The 16,334-nt window shown below is 30.1% G+C and overlaps 1 protein-coding gene across 1 annotated transcript in view; it reads right to left on the minus strand.

Annotated features, from left to right (window-relative positions):
• Nucleotides 1–304: 304 nt before the first annotated feature.
• Nucleotides 305–16,334, minus strand: part of LOC112601594 — a 92,809-nt gene continuing 76,779 nt past the window's right edge. Inside the window, exon 2 of the mRNA XM_025349297.1 lies at nt 305–1,157. Within this exon, the coding sequence (XP_025205082.1) occupies nt 452–1,132 (681 nt within the window). The 5' untranslated portion in view covers nt 1,133–1,157 and the 3' untranslated portion in view covers nt 305–451. The remainder of the gene's footprint in view (nt 1,158–16,334) is intronic.

The following is a 16,334-nucleotide window of genomic DNA, read 5'->3' on the forward strand; positions in this document are numbered from 1 at the left end:
AGTATAGCAACGGCTATGCACGCCGTACGGGTTAAACGTACGTGTATATAGTTCAATAAATCCCTTGTCACCCATCACTTATCGCTGTCGCTCGTCGTGAACTAGACCTAACACTAACCGACATGTCATTATATCCGTTTTCTATGCACTGTAGTGGGCACATTGGGGGTAGTATATAGATTTTCATAACTCGGTCGATTTAATTTATAAATAATAGTTTATAACATATATTTCGTATTGGACGAAACGTACAGTAAATTATTAGTCACAAGTCACTATTATGTGTATACATGAAGTTATGATATATATTATTTCGTAGTAAGTATTTTCAATGGCAAAAAAATAATATTAATGAGGAATATAACACGACGTGGTGATAGTATAAACGCAAGTTCGCGGACCGGAACACAACACCACGGGTTCCCGCGTCGTCACGATAATATTGCGCACGTCAGCGGAACAGGGCGGTGCGCGAGAACTCTTGGAAATGGTGCGGCACCAGAGCGGGTGGGCCAGGGTCGTCGGCGGGCGGCGGCCGGAGCGTGGAGTACATCTTGACGGTGGCCCGGTGCCGGGGCAGGACGGCCGTCAGCAGCGCGCAATCGACGGATATCCGGGCCCGCGGGTCGGCGAACCCGTGGAGGTGGCACGCGCCCGTCTCGCGGTCGTAGTGCACGGTGCCGGCGGTGTACACGTACCGGTTGACCGGCGGTTCTCGTTCCGTCCACGGTCCCGACGACAGTTCTTCCACCGTTCGCGACAGGTACGCCGCTTCGGGCGCGTAGTACTCGCCGTCCGCCGGGTACGCCGACGGCACGGACATCAGACGCACTTGTGGTCTGGACTCGGCCGCTGCGGCCGTAACGCCATCGTTCTCTGGCCACCGCCGGCGCAGGAGTAGCGGTCGCAGCCGTAGCCGCCGCATCGTCTCGGCCGCCGGCGCAACCGGTTCGGTTAAACACAGTCGGACGTCGGAGGCCACCGCGTCGTCACCGTCCTCCTGGGCGGCCACGGGCGTTGGCCGTACGTCTTCGGACAGCGATCGCAACACGTTTTCGCTAATCGGCCAATCGCAGTCGGCGACGTTGTTGTCGCCACAGTCACCACCATTCGCCGCCGGTCGCTGCATCATCGCGTGTTTCGCACCTCCCGACGCCCTGCGAAAAACATGAAGATTTCGATCAATTTTTTTGTTTGTTTCTATCGGCAAATAATATCAACAATAATATTACGAATGAAATTTTGTTGTTAATCGGAGGTGAGCAGTGCAGGTGTAGTTATGATTTTGTTTTTCTGGGAGGGGGGGATATACAGTTTATTCAGGCTTGGATTAAGGACTACAGTGCCCGAAGGCCGTAAAAAATTTGGTGCCCCTATTTAAAAAATATATTATAGATGTTTTTTAATTTTTCAATAATTAATAATCTATCATTACTCTACTCGATACTTGGGTTTATTAGCCATATTATATCCATGATCCATGTATATATGTGCAAACAAGTTAAGTAAAATCAAACAAAATTTATTTTTGATATATAAAAAATAAAATTAATCGTATTATATAAAAAAATAATGAACCTTTATTTATACTTTTCTTTTTCTTTTTTTTTTATGGGTAAATTTGTTAATAGTATCATTAAAATCCAATTTTCCAACCAATTCTTGCTTCAATGCTAAATATTGCTAATGCATTCAGCCTGGTTGACATCAAATAAGATTTTACATTTTTAAAAACAAAAAAAGCCCTCTTGTCTAAACAGTTTGAGACTGTTGTACTGAGATATACATACGCATAACTATTTCTAAATTTGGAAACATACACTCTAATTTTTTGGTCTTGATGTACTTATATGTAGAGAGAACAGATTTTACACTTTTATCCGTGGATATTAATTTTGAAAAAAGAATATACTCATCTAGGTATAAGTAAACTTGAGTTTTCAACATCATCAATAAAATATTTTACCAACGTTTTACATGTGTTTTTTACAACCGCAGAACTCGGTTTAAAATACCAGCATTTCCGCAACCAATTTCATATCTCTGAACAAATCTGGCAAGCTCTAGGTCCAAACCCACTTGATGTAAGAAACCTAATTTTATTTCTAAAAAAATCTGAATTATATGATATAATTTAAAGTCTATATTTTGTTAAAAATATTAAAATGTTAATACTATAATTAATGTATATATAATAATGGCCTTACGGTCAATGTTTTTTTGATCAATAAAAAAAAAAAAAAAAAAACACAGTATTTTATAGGTAATTTATACAATTTGGGTACTGGGTATAGGTACATCTATAAATATCTGATATTTTTTATAAGTTTGTCTTCTCGAACTATGTTGACATTTAAGAGTATCAATGATCGCATAATTTAAATTTTTAATAAAATCTATTTTTCCTGTGTCTTATGAGAGATAACAATTTAAGAATAGAACGCATTTATTGATAATTTAAAATTTAAAAGAAGACCGCACGACAAAACGCATTGATTTTTACTATTTCAAATTTCCGATATTTTAATAAAAATAACATTAGGATATTATGCAGTGCCCCTAAATCTGTGATTGTATAGGCTTCAGCCAACATTGCTTATGCCTTAATCCGGGTCTGAGTTTATTGGATAAACATATTAAGTCCAAAAACCACGTCACGTTATATATCTAGACATCATATTGAATAATCTTTTTTTTTTTGCTTATATGATATGTAAATAAGTAGGTATATCCTTTTTTAAAGACCTGGAAAAAGGATCCATCCCCAACATCTCACCCCCATAATTACGCAAATGTGGATGGGGGGGGGGAGCCGGAGGGGCATGGAAAACGTATCACGGTTCTGTGCGCATTGTTTTTGATAATTACAAGCAAGGCGGCGGGTTCATAGCAGCCATGTTGTCTGTATTACCTATAGTGTCTATTGTCGTCCAAAAGTTGAGTTCGACTCCCCCTCCAATTGAGGACATTATTTTTGAACTTCGTGCTTTGCAGTGAATGATTATTTTACACGATTGTCACGGTTAATCAGTATACGCGCAATAAAAGCCACGCGACGCTACGAACGACGTACCTACAGCTTTACGCTTTATGCAGATTGATTGGAACGTGTGCCATAATATTATATAGCGATACTATTATTACTGTTGCCAAAACAAACGCCGGTTTGAAGTGGATATAGCTACAATCACTTCCTTGCAGTACAGATAATGCTTACTCAATACATTATTCATTAATTGTTTAATGTGTTACGTGCCGTATCACGGGTGCGAATTATTATTACTTAAGTAAACGATAGAATGTATTTCCACCTCAAGCATTTAATGGCTGGAATTCACAATAATAATTACATCACTCATTTGGCAGGTGTAATTTATATTCACTGTTTACATGTTTTCGCTTTCCGCAGCGGCAGCGAGCATCGCGTAGGTATACGACGGAAAAACGTAAGAATTCTACGACTGTTTCATATTAATGGTGTTTAGAAAATAAACATAATTAAACATATTTCAAAATCAACCCTAGCTGCTTTATATTACATAAATCATATACTCTCACTACCTGTATGTAAGCCGTTATGTATACATATGTGTACAATCCAAGGCTTTGCATTTTTTGTCTTATCCTTGAAAAAACGCCATAAATCCGGTGTCGAAGATTAAATATACATAGGTAGAATGTAAGGCCATATCCTTTCTAATACTTACAGTTACAATCATCTATGGTTTTAAACCAGTGGTATTATATTGTGAATAAATAAATAAATAAATATATATATATATGTCGTGTAGCATATATAACGGTATATTTGTGCAGTTGTACGTGAACAGTCCTGGGAAGTTTTACGGGCTTTTGCGAGTTTGATTTTTAATAATTTGCTTGTACGGAAATAATAATGTATGGCGGTGTAGGATTACAATTTATTGGTATTTTCAACTCATCATACCAATTTAATTAAAAATATTTTCTCTTTTATCAGCTATAACTGACGTAAGTAAGTGGATATATATGAGTATTACAATTATTTGATTTCTTTGATTCCTGGATGGTTATCTTTTATTTACCCCAATAATTTTATATCATTGCAGGAGTCATTTCGTCAATCAGAATGCCGAATAATAATAATAATAATACTAATAAAGGGTTTGATTCTATTGTAAACCGCACAATATACCTATGTATATATTATATTATAGTATATAAGTGCACAACGAATAGTGAACGGTATCTTCGAGGTGTAAACATTTACCCTGCAAGACCGCGCCCAACGAACAAGTATGGTCTCGCAATTTTTGTCTGGTATTTGTGGTCTATATGATTGTATTATTAAATAGGTTTTTCAGGATGTAAACCGTATACGATGACGTAGGTACTTAACAAATCGATATTATAATTCCAACCACCGCGGAAATGCAACGCGTTCACCAAGGTGGATCCGTAGATCTATATGGTATATAAATCGAATACCTACCTACATACGGATAAGTAGTAAGTAAACATCGTAATGGGTAGGTATAAGTTATTCCAACGACGATAATTTTGAGACGTTGTGATAATTATATAATGTTTAAATTGTCGTTATAGAAACGAGTATTAAAACGCGTGGACTATATAATACATTATGTATTAAAATTATCATAGTTATATATAAATGCGATAAATTCATTATGCAGATATCGCAGTTAAGCTTGCCAAGTCATTAATATCGAATCACCATAAACCATGCATAATAGGTAAAACTAGACGTCTGGGTTATCTCATTAATAAACTCAATGAAACGACTCGGTAATTTATAACGAAAGTTTACAGGGCGGGAAATATTTTTGAAACAATAACTATTTCCCCCGAATGCGTTTTACACGGTATAGTGTATACTTGACAATCGCGTATATAAATAGAAGTTCTGAGCGACTGTATATAACATCATATTAAAGTTTTTAATTATTTGTGTACGTATTTTTTGACGGAATTGACGAAACCAACACGTTCGAATGAATCAGCTACGAGACACATAGCACATAGATGGTATACTCATAATATGTTGTAGAACTGCGATTTACGCCCTTATAAATCGAAATCATAATATTATATAGTCTAATTTGATCGTCGTTAAGATGACCAACCCATTATGAACGGTTATAAACGCTTAAAACTGTCTGACCATATCATCTGCAGCTATCTCTGTCGATTCTTAAGACTTGAAATTATCATCGATGGTTTTAATAAAGTTTTTTCAATTTAAACGCGTTGAACTTGAGAAATCCACTCGTCCTGGTCGCATATATTATGAAATTAATTTTTGATGTGTAGGTTATGTTAGCGCCGCGGCTGTTAAATTCTATTTTTATTTTTATTAATAATATTATAATATAGTTGTACATCACATGGAACGACGAGTGAAGTATATAATAATATAATATACGTACATATACGGCGGGCATTATTAAAGAATAAAGAGTTGATGCGAAACATAGGTACGCAATTATGACAAGTGTTATTGTTAATATTTTGATCGAATTAGTCATATATTATAATGACGTCGCCTTTGAAGCGCATAAAAATATATATAATAAATTATGAACCAATATAACATAATAATACAGAATAAATAATATTGCGTCACGCCAGAAGGGTAGGTGGTATTATATATTTATACGCGCGTAACTATTATAATATTATGTATAAATGTGAATGATCGATATGAATTTTATTACACAAATATGATAATACATCGACCGTACGTATTTTGAAAGTGATAAGTGTATACTCGAGGTAGTTATATAATACTCTCTGTGTATAATGTATTATAATATGCGATCAATATGTAATCTGAACGCAAACAATAATATTTATATTACATATATACTGCTCGGTTTCTATCCTAAAGATTTTTCCCTATCGTTCTACAAAGTACGGCGGAACATCTGCCATTCCTTTGTGTGTGTGTAATAGTGAAGTGCAAAGAGGGGTAGTAGAATTGATTCCCGTGGTCAACAAATATTTATTTTTCTGATGACACATGTGGCATAATACAGGATGGAAGTACCTATATACAAGAAAGTTACGATAATTGAAAAGAACGTAATAGTATGGCATAAATATATATATATATAGGTATATAATATAATACCACGATTATTTTGTTCTATAACTGCCTTGGCGTAGTCAATACTGTGCTTTTGATATTTCTTATATCTATACTTTACTGCCCTACAATTTGAAGGGTTCAACTGCCGTCTAGAATAAGGCGTGTTACCGCCTATTTCGAAAGATTAGAGATACCCGAAGTGGGACGACGGGGCTAATTTTTGGCTTAAACGAAACGTTGACCAGAATGGTCCAATTAGAGTTGACCTTTGGAAAAACTATTTAAGCGGTTTTTACCGAAACGTTTCAAACGGACCCATAAATCGGATAACACGGTATTATAATACTATTATATTATGTATAATGTGCAGTGGGAAAATACTCGTTTGAATTCTGTAGTTACTAGTCCAGTTGACGGGTTTTTTCTCCCACACCCTCTTCTCTATCCCTAAAAGGTAATAGCAGTATATAAATTATACAGATTAAAATCAAGGGTATATAATAAATTATTAAATTTTAGCCAAACGTGATGCCGAGCGGTTAATGATCGAATGAATTTGGCTTGAAAAGATCGCAATCAGTCTATCTACATAGTTTTTAAATTAATTTTTGTACGAATATAATTTTAAAATTCCTCGCTTCGCTTAAAGTAACCCAATGAGGGTATATAATATACAATATATTAGCTATCCCGTCCGGCATTGCTCCTGTCAATAGAAGAATAAAACTATCACTGTGCTAGAATGAGCATTGAGGTTGTTTTTTGTGGTAAAATAGTTTTAACGATAGAATATTTAATGTCTTCGAATTAATATGAGTAATTATATAGGTACCTATTTAAAATATCTTCTATTTTAATTTTGTTTTGTTGTTTCATCTGTGTCGGCTATAAATAATTATTTTAAAGAATAAAAATGTTTGATGAAACATTTGTTCTTTAAATTTAAATATGGGTATGAAATTGTCATGTCTCACAATATTTGTCATTCTAAACAATGCCGTGTGAAAGCATGAGAAATATTTTCGAGTATGCTGTAAAAAGGGTTTAGAATCTCCCAATTAGTTCCAGCTCTGGTACTTGGGGTAAATTAATTTTATATTTTTATTATTTTTGAAATTTAAAAGCGTCACAATGAAAGAAGCATAAATCAACGACAATATCGTGATGAATTCTGTAATCATAATTTAACGGCGCTTTCTTGAGATTGATTTTTATTTTTTATCGACTCTATCTCGTAAGCGTTCAGCTACACGTCGTGTGGTTTACTCTTTGGGGTTGTATCAGTTTTTGTACAATTTTCTCGCCTGGCGTTTCAACAGCTCTTGGAGTAAAGATTTTGATCTGGTCGGTTTCCGGACTTGAGTCTCGCTCTTCAAAGGCTTTATCAGGTCTAATGGTTGATAGTCATCATATATTTTTGGTTGATCATCGAAAGTTTGATTTTTTTTTTTTTTATAATATTTAAAATAATTTCCAGTACTTAATGTTTGTTGAGGATATCTAAAAATAGTTAAGTCGTGTACTCGTGTGTGACAAAAATTTAATCTACGTTTCCAGAAGTTTTTGAGTTAATTAATTTCAGATATAGGTACCATAACATTCATGTGTACGTATATATGAATAAATATCTGTAGCTTATTTTTTTATAATATTTGCACACCATTATAGGTTATACGTTAACAATATAATTTATATTGCGGCATAACTATAGCTTTTTTAATAGAAAAAAGGGGCTTGCGTGAAAGACCTCGAGCTGACAACGGCTATAATATATACTCTACGAGGATGAGATGAGATCGATAATTTTACTGCATGGACGGTGGTATACGAGACTGAATATGAGTATATGTGTATTACATATAGATATATTATATATTTATGTATGCCTAGTGATATAATATTGTTATGGAGTAATAATATGTATATGTAAGTGATATATATATTAAATTATTAATATATCACTTACATATTAATATAAATTATTAATATATACCTGCATACGATGATAAAAAGAGAAAAATTATAATCTACATTTCATAATTATTATTGTTGTTGAAATTTTTTGTTTAATATTTATGGAAGTAATTATTATTATGTAGAGTTGTATGTTATTGAAATCGTTTATGTTTTCTTTTGTTTTGTTATTTTTATCATGCCATACCATCGCATTACACACGGAAAAAACACTTGAAGTAGTTTTACGTGAATTACGGGTGCTGAGTGACGAGAGTTGTAATGTATTATTTAGTATAATTAAAAACAAAAAGTTCCGACGAGTGGTAAAATCATTATACTTATACCGTTTACTAGCGCAAGAATTAATGAATGAACCCTAATTAGTATTTTTAACGCGATGCACTTGATCATTATTAGAACTAATAACATACTGTTGTAACGTTGTACCAACACTTATACAAGCCTAAATAGGATTCGTGAACATACTTTCAGAAGAGTATCAAAAACGAACGATTCAAAAATGTCTGCTTATTTTAATATCTAATATAAATACAGACCTCAAACCTGTAAACTAAAATAGTATTTTTTTTTCACGTGACTAAAGTATAAAAATTAATATTAACGTCATCTTATTTTTCAATTTAGTTGTTGTTATGAAGACATGGAATCATATTTTTTTTTACGTTCTTGGAATTATTAGGTCATTATATTATATCCTAGTTAGCACACTTAGCGCTGTGGTGTGAGCGCATACAATTATTACTACGTATTTTCTTAGTTAAAACACGATAGGGGTCTTATACTTGATAAATTATTGTTTTCATTTGTGTATGTAATATAATAATAATAATAAAATTCAACGCGTGGCAATCGGTATTCGCTGATTGAAAATCTACTAAGGGAAAATTTAAAGATTTTAAATTCTAATCGGAGTGGTATTTATCAATATTGATTTTACAAAGTGTTTATTTTTATCATTTTATTTTATTTTATTTTATTTGTGTCTCACGGAGCAGTAAAAATATTATCATTTTCTATTTTTAGCATGATTTCTATCAATAAATTGGATCAAGTTGGTTTTTTAGGTGGTCAAAAGTAAAAGTTCACGTATACACACTTAAAGCTCAAACTTTTATGAAATTGGATATTTAAATGAAAAATAACGACTGTTAGTTGTTTTGCCGCAATTAAAAAAATATTATTCGTAGGGATTAGAATTTTTTGCTGATTACTATAACTAGGATTTTTTAAACATGTTACAATTTTCAAAATATTTAAATAAGCTATTTATATTATGAAATTATTCCATTCAAGTTTAACGATTAAACTACACCGATCTATGGAACGTCGGTATTGACTTAAAATTTAATAAATAAAATTATATTATATCATATTTTATGACATGCGATTTGTTTTTCGAAATAATTTTTTTCGACCTACCGTAATACTAATATAAAAATAATATTATGCTAAATAATAAATTATTTTAAAAAAATTAGTGCAATGGCATATAATATGATATATGTGTTTTATTCGCAACTATGACGACTTAGAACAGCGGAGCTGACATACAAATTATTATTATTATTACTGTGTTCAAATAAATGGTTTATATTATTTTTTTAACCAAGTTTCAGCCATCACAACTATAGGATATATATATAAAAATAATAACAAAACATTAATGATATAACGATTAAAATACATTAATATACAAACATACATCCAAAATTTGTTTTTTCAAAGTTACCAAGTTTTGGTGTATGAAGCGACAGGAGTCCGGAATTATATTATGACATCACAACTCACAATATATATTAAATTTGATTCTAGCTTCTCTTATTTTATTATTGGACAAATTAATACTAAGTTTGTTATGCTTAATTTTTTTAGTAATTTTTTACGTATGTTTTTGTATTTTAAAAGTTTATACCTAACCAATGAATTATCTGAATAATGTATAATATGCTATATGCATCATGCATGTATGGTATAGTTATTACTATATATTTTATTTTTAAGTATTTGTTAGTCATTAAATTTACGCATAAACTGAAAATAATTTAATTTAAATTGTAAATGATATTGTATTATTATAATATGCCTACTTTAGAAGCTATATACAAGTATATAGTCTATAATTACTGCAGTCATTAATTAGATTATACTTTTACACTGTTTCAGGTAAATAGTAAGTGGTATCTATTCAATTATAATTGTCGTTATCAGGAATGAAAATGGATTAAATGGAAATAGTATTATTGTGAATAGATAACCAGATGAATAACTTTAAATAATGAAAATTGAAATAATAAAAATATCTAAGTACCTAACAAACGCATATGTAACCCATAAAATATATTTAAATTACGTAGTATTTGTACGACGTGGGTATACATACCAAATGTATAACAAATAAAAATAAATATAAGTCTCCAAGTCACAATATTTTAAATTATAACACAATATTTTAAAAATCAATTTTGGTTATATTCATTATTTGTATGTATTTAGTACTGTAATTAGGTACTTAAAGTGTATAGAGGATTTTTTGTATTTATAAATAAATATTGAAAATAATGATGAAATCGAAATTCGAGTATTTATTTTAACATCATATTTTATACTTCATCATAACTATTTGGTTAGTATTTATAAATAAAAATTACGAATAATTTATTTATCATATTTTTTTTTTAATTATATACATTTAATATATTAATAATATAACTTATAAGACATTTCTGGACACTACATCACATTACGGCCAAAAAAAGAAAACATTTTGAGGAACGTACACTTTGCAGTGACCCTGTCCCTGAATACGTCATTGAATATAGAATATACATCGATAAACATATATTTAACTAAAAATACTTTGTTACAACTTCGTGTAGGAAGAAGCTCTGAGTTTAAAAATAGCCATAGAGTTGAGATACACTGATATTAAATTTAATAATGACTAAACCTTTCAAAAACGCGATGAATTATAATATGACTTAGTAAAATATTATTTTATTATATTATAAATACTTGTAACAATACAAATACGATTATTTGTAAAGTTAATTTTTATTATATTAGGTATCAAGTAAACAATATTATATTGATAACGTGTTAAACTTTACAAATAATCTTTGTTAAAGGTATTTGTTATATTACAAAATAGTATTATATATCTAGTTTCAAATTAGTCATTTTTATATTATAATAACAACGATAGTAGTAATAGAGACATAACTCTCGTGAGTTACAGGTTTGAGAACAAGTTACAAAATAGTGTGTTTTCACTGTCTTAACAACGTGAGTAAGGGGATAGATAAGTAACAGATAGGGGAGGAGAAATATATTTTACGATATATTTTTATAGTATATAAAAAATTGGACATAAAAAGTACCTATTGAATATTTTTGGTTGCAAATTTTAAACTATTTAATCAATATGCTAGCGAGTTATTTTATTGTTATCGGCTATCGCCCATCTGCACAATATTCTCAATCGATTGATATCTTATACGACTTTTGTTATTCTGTCATTGGCTTTGAAGAGCTGAGAAATAAATTAACACAAACTAACACGTTTTTAAATGGGACAATTCTGGCTCCTGTTAATGTACTTGGTCATCTATGCTTTTTTATTATTATACAGACATACAGTATTCGATCACAATAACATGTTTGAAATTTAACATAAAATAACAATGATAAATATATCATCACGAATTTGTGGCCATACCTAAGACCTGTTATTAGTTGCACTTAAATCAAATGCATTTAAAGAGCTGGATCTGAATTTGGTCTCGCAATAAAATGTTTTACAAGTTACAAATAATATTTCCCTAATAGGGTTCTGGTTTTTTTTTTTTTGATAGTACATTTTATATGATCTACTATTTGTGTTCAAGATTTTCGATGCTTAATATGAGTTTATTACAGAGAGACAGTTGACATGCGTAACAATAATAGTCGAATTGGTTCGATTATTTTGATGCAAAATAATTAATTACATACAACCTTATAACACCTATAAATTTTAGAAAATGAACCAACATTTAGTTACGTTAAATTTACATGCATAAAAATTTATATACGTTTAATTATTTTGCGTTTAACTGACTAAACTCATTTTACGCGTATCCGAATTACCACGTTAGGGTTAGGTTATGATATGATACCGTGTAGTCACTGTAGTCGTACTTATTGAAAAATCTTTACAACCAAACTAGTGAAGTATCTAAAATTATTCGAAATCCGATAATCAATAATTAGTGTAGTATCTAAAATAATCAAGAACTATCTGTTATCATTATAGTAGTTGGGAGTTTCAGACTCAAGAACCTAACTCAAATGTGCTGATTTAAAGAAATACCTACACACTATAGTAAAATACAATGTACTAAAAAAAAAAAAAATAATAGATCTTCTCCAAATAATTTGTATTTTTAATTAAAATTTAAATAATATTTAACTACAAATTAATGATCGCTGTTAAATTACCAGTACTTATACGGCTATACATTTGGTGATTAAAAATGGGTTTCAGTTAAATAGATATGTCTATGCAATGAATAACATGATAAATAACTCTTTGTTTACTTTTGGTCTTTAAGGTTAAAGAAATAAAATAAAACAAATTATTAATTTGATTATATAAATTAAATAAAACGTTAAAGTTATTGTAGTCAAGTATTTATTGTATTATATTATGTTGATATATACGTATAGTATTCACTCTGCAGTGTATACCTATAATAATAATTTGAAAAGATAAACTGCTTTGTTTTCAAACGACTACTTAACCTAATAAAATAAAAATAAATATTTAAGCACTGAATATCAAGTAGGTTCCTCAACATTGCAAGCTCATAGGTCATAGTTCCCCTTCTTAATTCAGATTTGATGAGGGTTAAAACACAACATGCCTAATTTATATCGAAGTCCACAGAAAGTGGCAACACGCTCGTATAGACAAAAAAAAAAAAAAACAAGTGAATAAATCGCTGTTTATATTTTTATTATGTTTATTACCTATACCGAATAATTAATTAATTTGTTCACTTAAAAACAAATTTAACTGTTAAATTATGAAATTTTCATAAACAATGATTTGTACTAAAAAAATAAATATTTTTAAGGTCATACACCGGTTGGTAATAACCATCTTCGTGTAGTAAAAGTAAATGACAAATATAATATGTTATTTTTGTTTTTTGATAAGCTGAAATTTGACAAATAATTAACTATATTATTATAAAAGTTATTATCTAATTTGAATTCGATTTTCTCATTTTTGTTATTAACATTTTACTATAACTTTGCACTTGGAATCATAGGCGTAGTTAAGGGGGAGAGGGGGAGAGGGGCTTAGTCCCAAGATTAAAAAATAGCCCGCCCCAAAATGCAGACGAAGCTCTCCACAAGTTGGTACATGTCTACCCATAGGCTACAGCCTCCCAGAAAATTTTACCGTCCTATGCCTATACTTGGAATCCATAAAATTTTATAATAAAATTATCATAGGTAGTGTGGCATGGTGGTTGACCTCGGTCATTAATGAATTCTGAGGTCAAGCATTGGCCGGCGTCGTTAGATCTTGGATGAGTGACCAGTGGTCACCTGTGTTCTTTGTGATGAATCCACAGCACTTAAAATAAGATCAAAAAAAAAAAAAAATTACCATAGTATTATTTAAAATTTTTTTAAATCAACCACGGATTTTTTTATTTTGTTATACATTTTTTAACTTAGAATGAGATATATTATTATAATGACATTAATATAAAACTCTTTTATTTGAACTTTTTTTTGTACATTTTTTTTATTAAATTAAATTACCGTTTTGATACTTTGAAAACATGTGTATATCATTATATTCGTTAGGTATTATTGTGTAACTGTTGCAAGAAAAGATTGTAAAAATCAAAGCTCGTTAGTATGATTTGAACATAAGTTTGTGCATAAAATAATGTTGAAGGTATATATTTTAGTTTTATTTTTACGATGAATTGCACATTGTAAAGTTTCCGAGTTGAGTTGGCTGTATAGTAATGTTTCAATTTGCATAAATAATTTGTTTGAACCTTCAAACTTAAAAGTTAAAATTGTTTAAAATAAAAACCACTATATTAAATACGAAATTGCGTTTTTAACATATACAATATTCTTATTGTATCGTAGAAAATACTAGTATAATACCATATTTATATTGAAATAACAAATAATTTATATATTATGTATCCATCATAAACTTTTAAGAGATAACACGGTCCTATTGTTTATGCCAGAAATGACATGCATTCACGGAGTGACAAGCGTAATCATCCAAAAAAGGTCATTTGAAAGAATATTTAGGTTTGATTAGAAAAAAGAGTTCATCATATTAGTCATCAAGCAAGGAAAATAAAATTCAATCAACATTTTTTATTTGAAACGTGAGCACAAAAAGATTAGCAATCTCTGGTTGATACTGTAGTATATTACATTGACCTTTTATTTTTTTGATACACAATATACTCATTGTATGCTATATTCGATAGGTGAGAAAGGAAGAAATGTTCCAAATCGAATAATTCATTAAAAATTATTTCAATTTTTGATCCGACTAGGAGATTAACTCTGATGTTTAACTATTTTTAAAAATACCTCAACAATTATTTCGAAATTCTATTTTTTTAAAATTTTAATAAATAAATATATTTTTTTGAATTAGTGTCTTTAATATAGTTTAATTTTATCATTATAAATAATATATTTCTTTAGTGTATAGTTTATATTTTTAATGCATACATTTTGCATATTATTTAAATCTTTGTTATCTTATAATTAACTAGTTTTTATAGTGTTTGAAAATCCAGCAATTTACGGTACAATATCTATAAGGGAAATTAATTTTGGTTATTTTTTTTCATGATTTCTTGAAAAACTACAAAAAATATGTGTTTTGATGAAAAAACAGCAACAGTTAAACCCTAGAAATGAAAATAAATAAGATGACATTTTTTGAAGTATATTATGCATTAAAAAAAATATATATTTAAAATATATTTAAATTCATAGTATTATGAAATATATTTTTTACTTACGTCTTATTCAGTAAATATTATAATTTAATGAACCAGAATAAATATTTAAAGGAGTATAAATCTGTGCTTTCTAGTTATTATTTTTAAATCAAATTTAATAATATAATACAGTGTATAATAGTGAGTGTGTTATATTTTAATTAAATAAAGTTAAAAATAATGTATATACCTACTTCTTTGGGAACCATTAAAATAATATGATTTATACCTGCAGTATAAATTAAAACTATAGCTCTAATTAATTCATATTTAAAAAAAAATCAAAACATTTGGTCACCGATTTCTGGGTTGTCTTGTCCTTAGCAGCAATTTTCGATATCATCAGTTGACTTGAAAATTTATCGTAATACCCGGCAAACAGAAATCGAAACGAAATTATAATGATATACGCATTTCAATACGCGAAAAAAGCTCATCATAATACTTAAACAAAAATCTATAAAAAATTTCAATAATTTTATAATAATTTACAAATATAATTCAAGACTATAGGACAGTTTACACGAATACGTTCACTGAGAATGGGGAGAGCGTAAGGTATAATTATTAATATATAACGAAAATAACATCACACATACGAATGAGTATTGTTGCTATATAACTTATATTAGTATAAAATAACGTCGAAAACGTCAGCGTAATCAATAAAGAATCACGGAAAATCATATAATAATACTGTCCCGTTCATTGCAGCAACCCGTTTTGAGAGAAACAAAATAGAAATGCTAATAGGTATATAACACACAATAACTATTTGTATTGTCAAAATACTATGTACGACCCGACATGTATCACGCTATTTTGTTTAGATTCCGTGCAGCATCATAGCCTACGTACATATCGTCGCCGGAATCAAAAGCTAATATTATATATATAAAATTCCTATTGTGTTCATCCACGATCCATCTTCAACAAACACCCTTGGGATTAGTTACGGGAAGAAAAAAAACCGTCACATATTATACGAGTCTATAATATGGTATTTGGAGCTTACAATACGTGAGTTCTATGTAGCATCGTAGCTACACTATAAAATGGAACGCACGTTCCGATTTCAAACAAATATTTCACATACTAACATTTTGCTGTTATCTATAATGTTGTTTTTATTTTCAGTCATTTATTCAAAGGGTTTTTTCCTATTGCCCATAGAACATGATGTTGCATCATACTATGATATGGTAAATAATATAACATAATATTATACC

Source organism: Melanaphis sacchari, unplaced genomic scaffold (assembly GCF_002803265.2).
Source record: "Melanaphis sacchari strain LSU unplaced genomic scaffold, SCAv2.0 Contig7_pilon_pilon, whole genome shotgun sequence".
Taxonomy (NCBI): domain Eukaryota; kingdom Metazoa; phylum Arthropoda; class Insecta; order Hemiptera; family Aphididae; genus Melanaphis; species Melanaphis sacchari.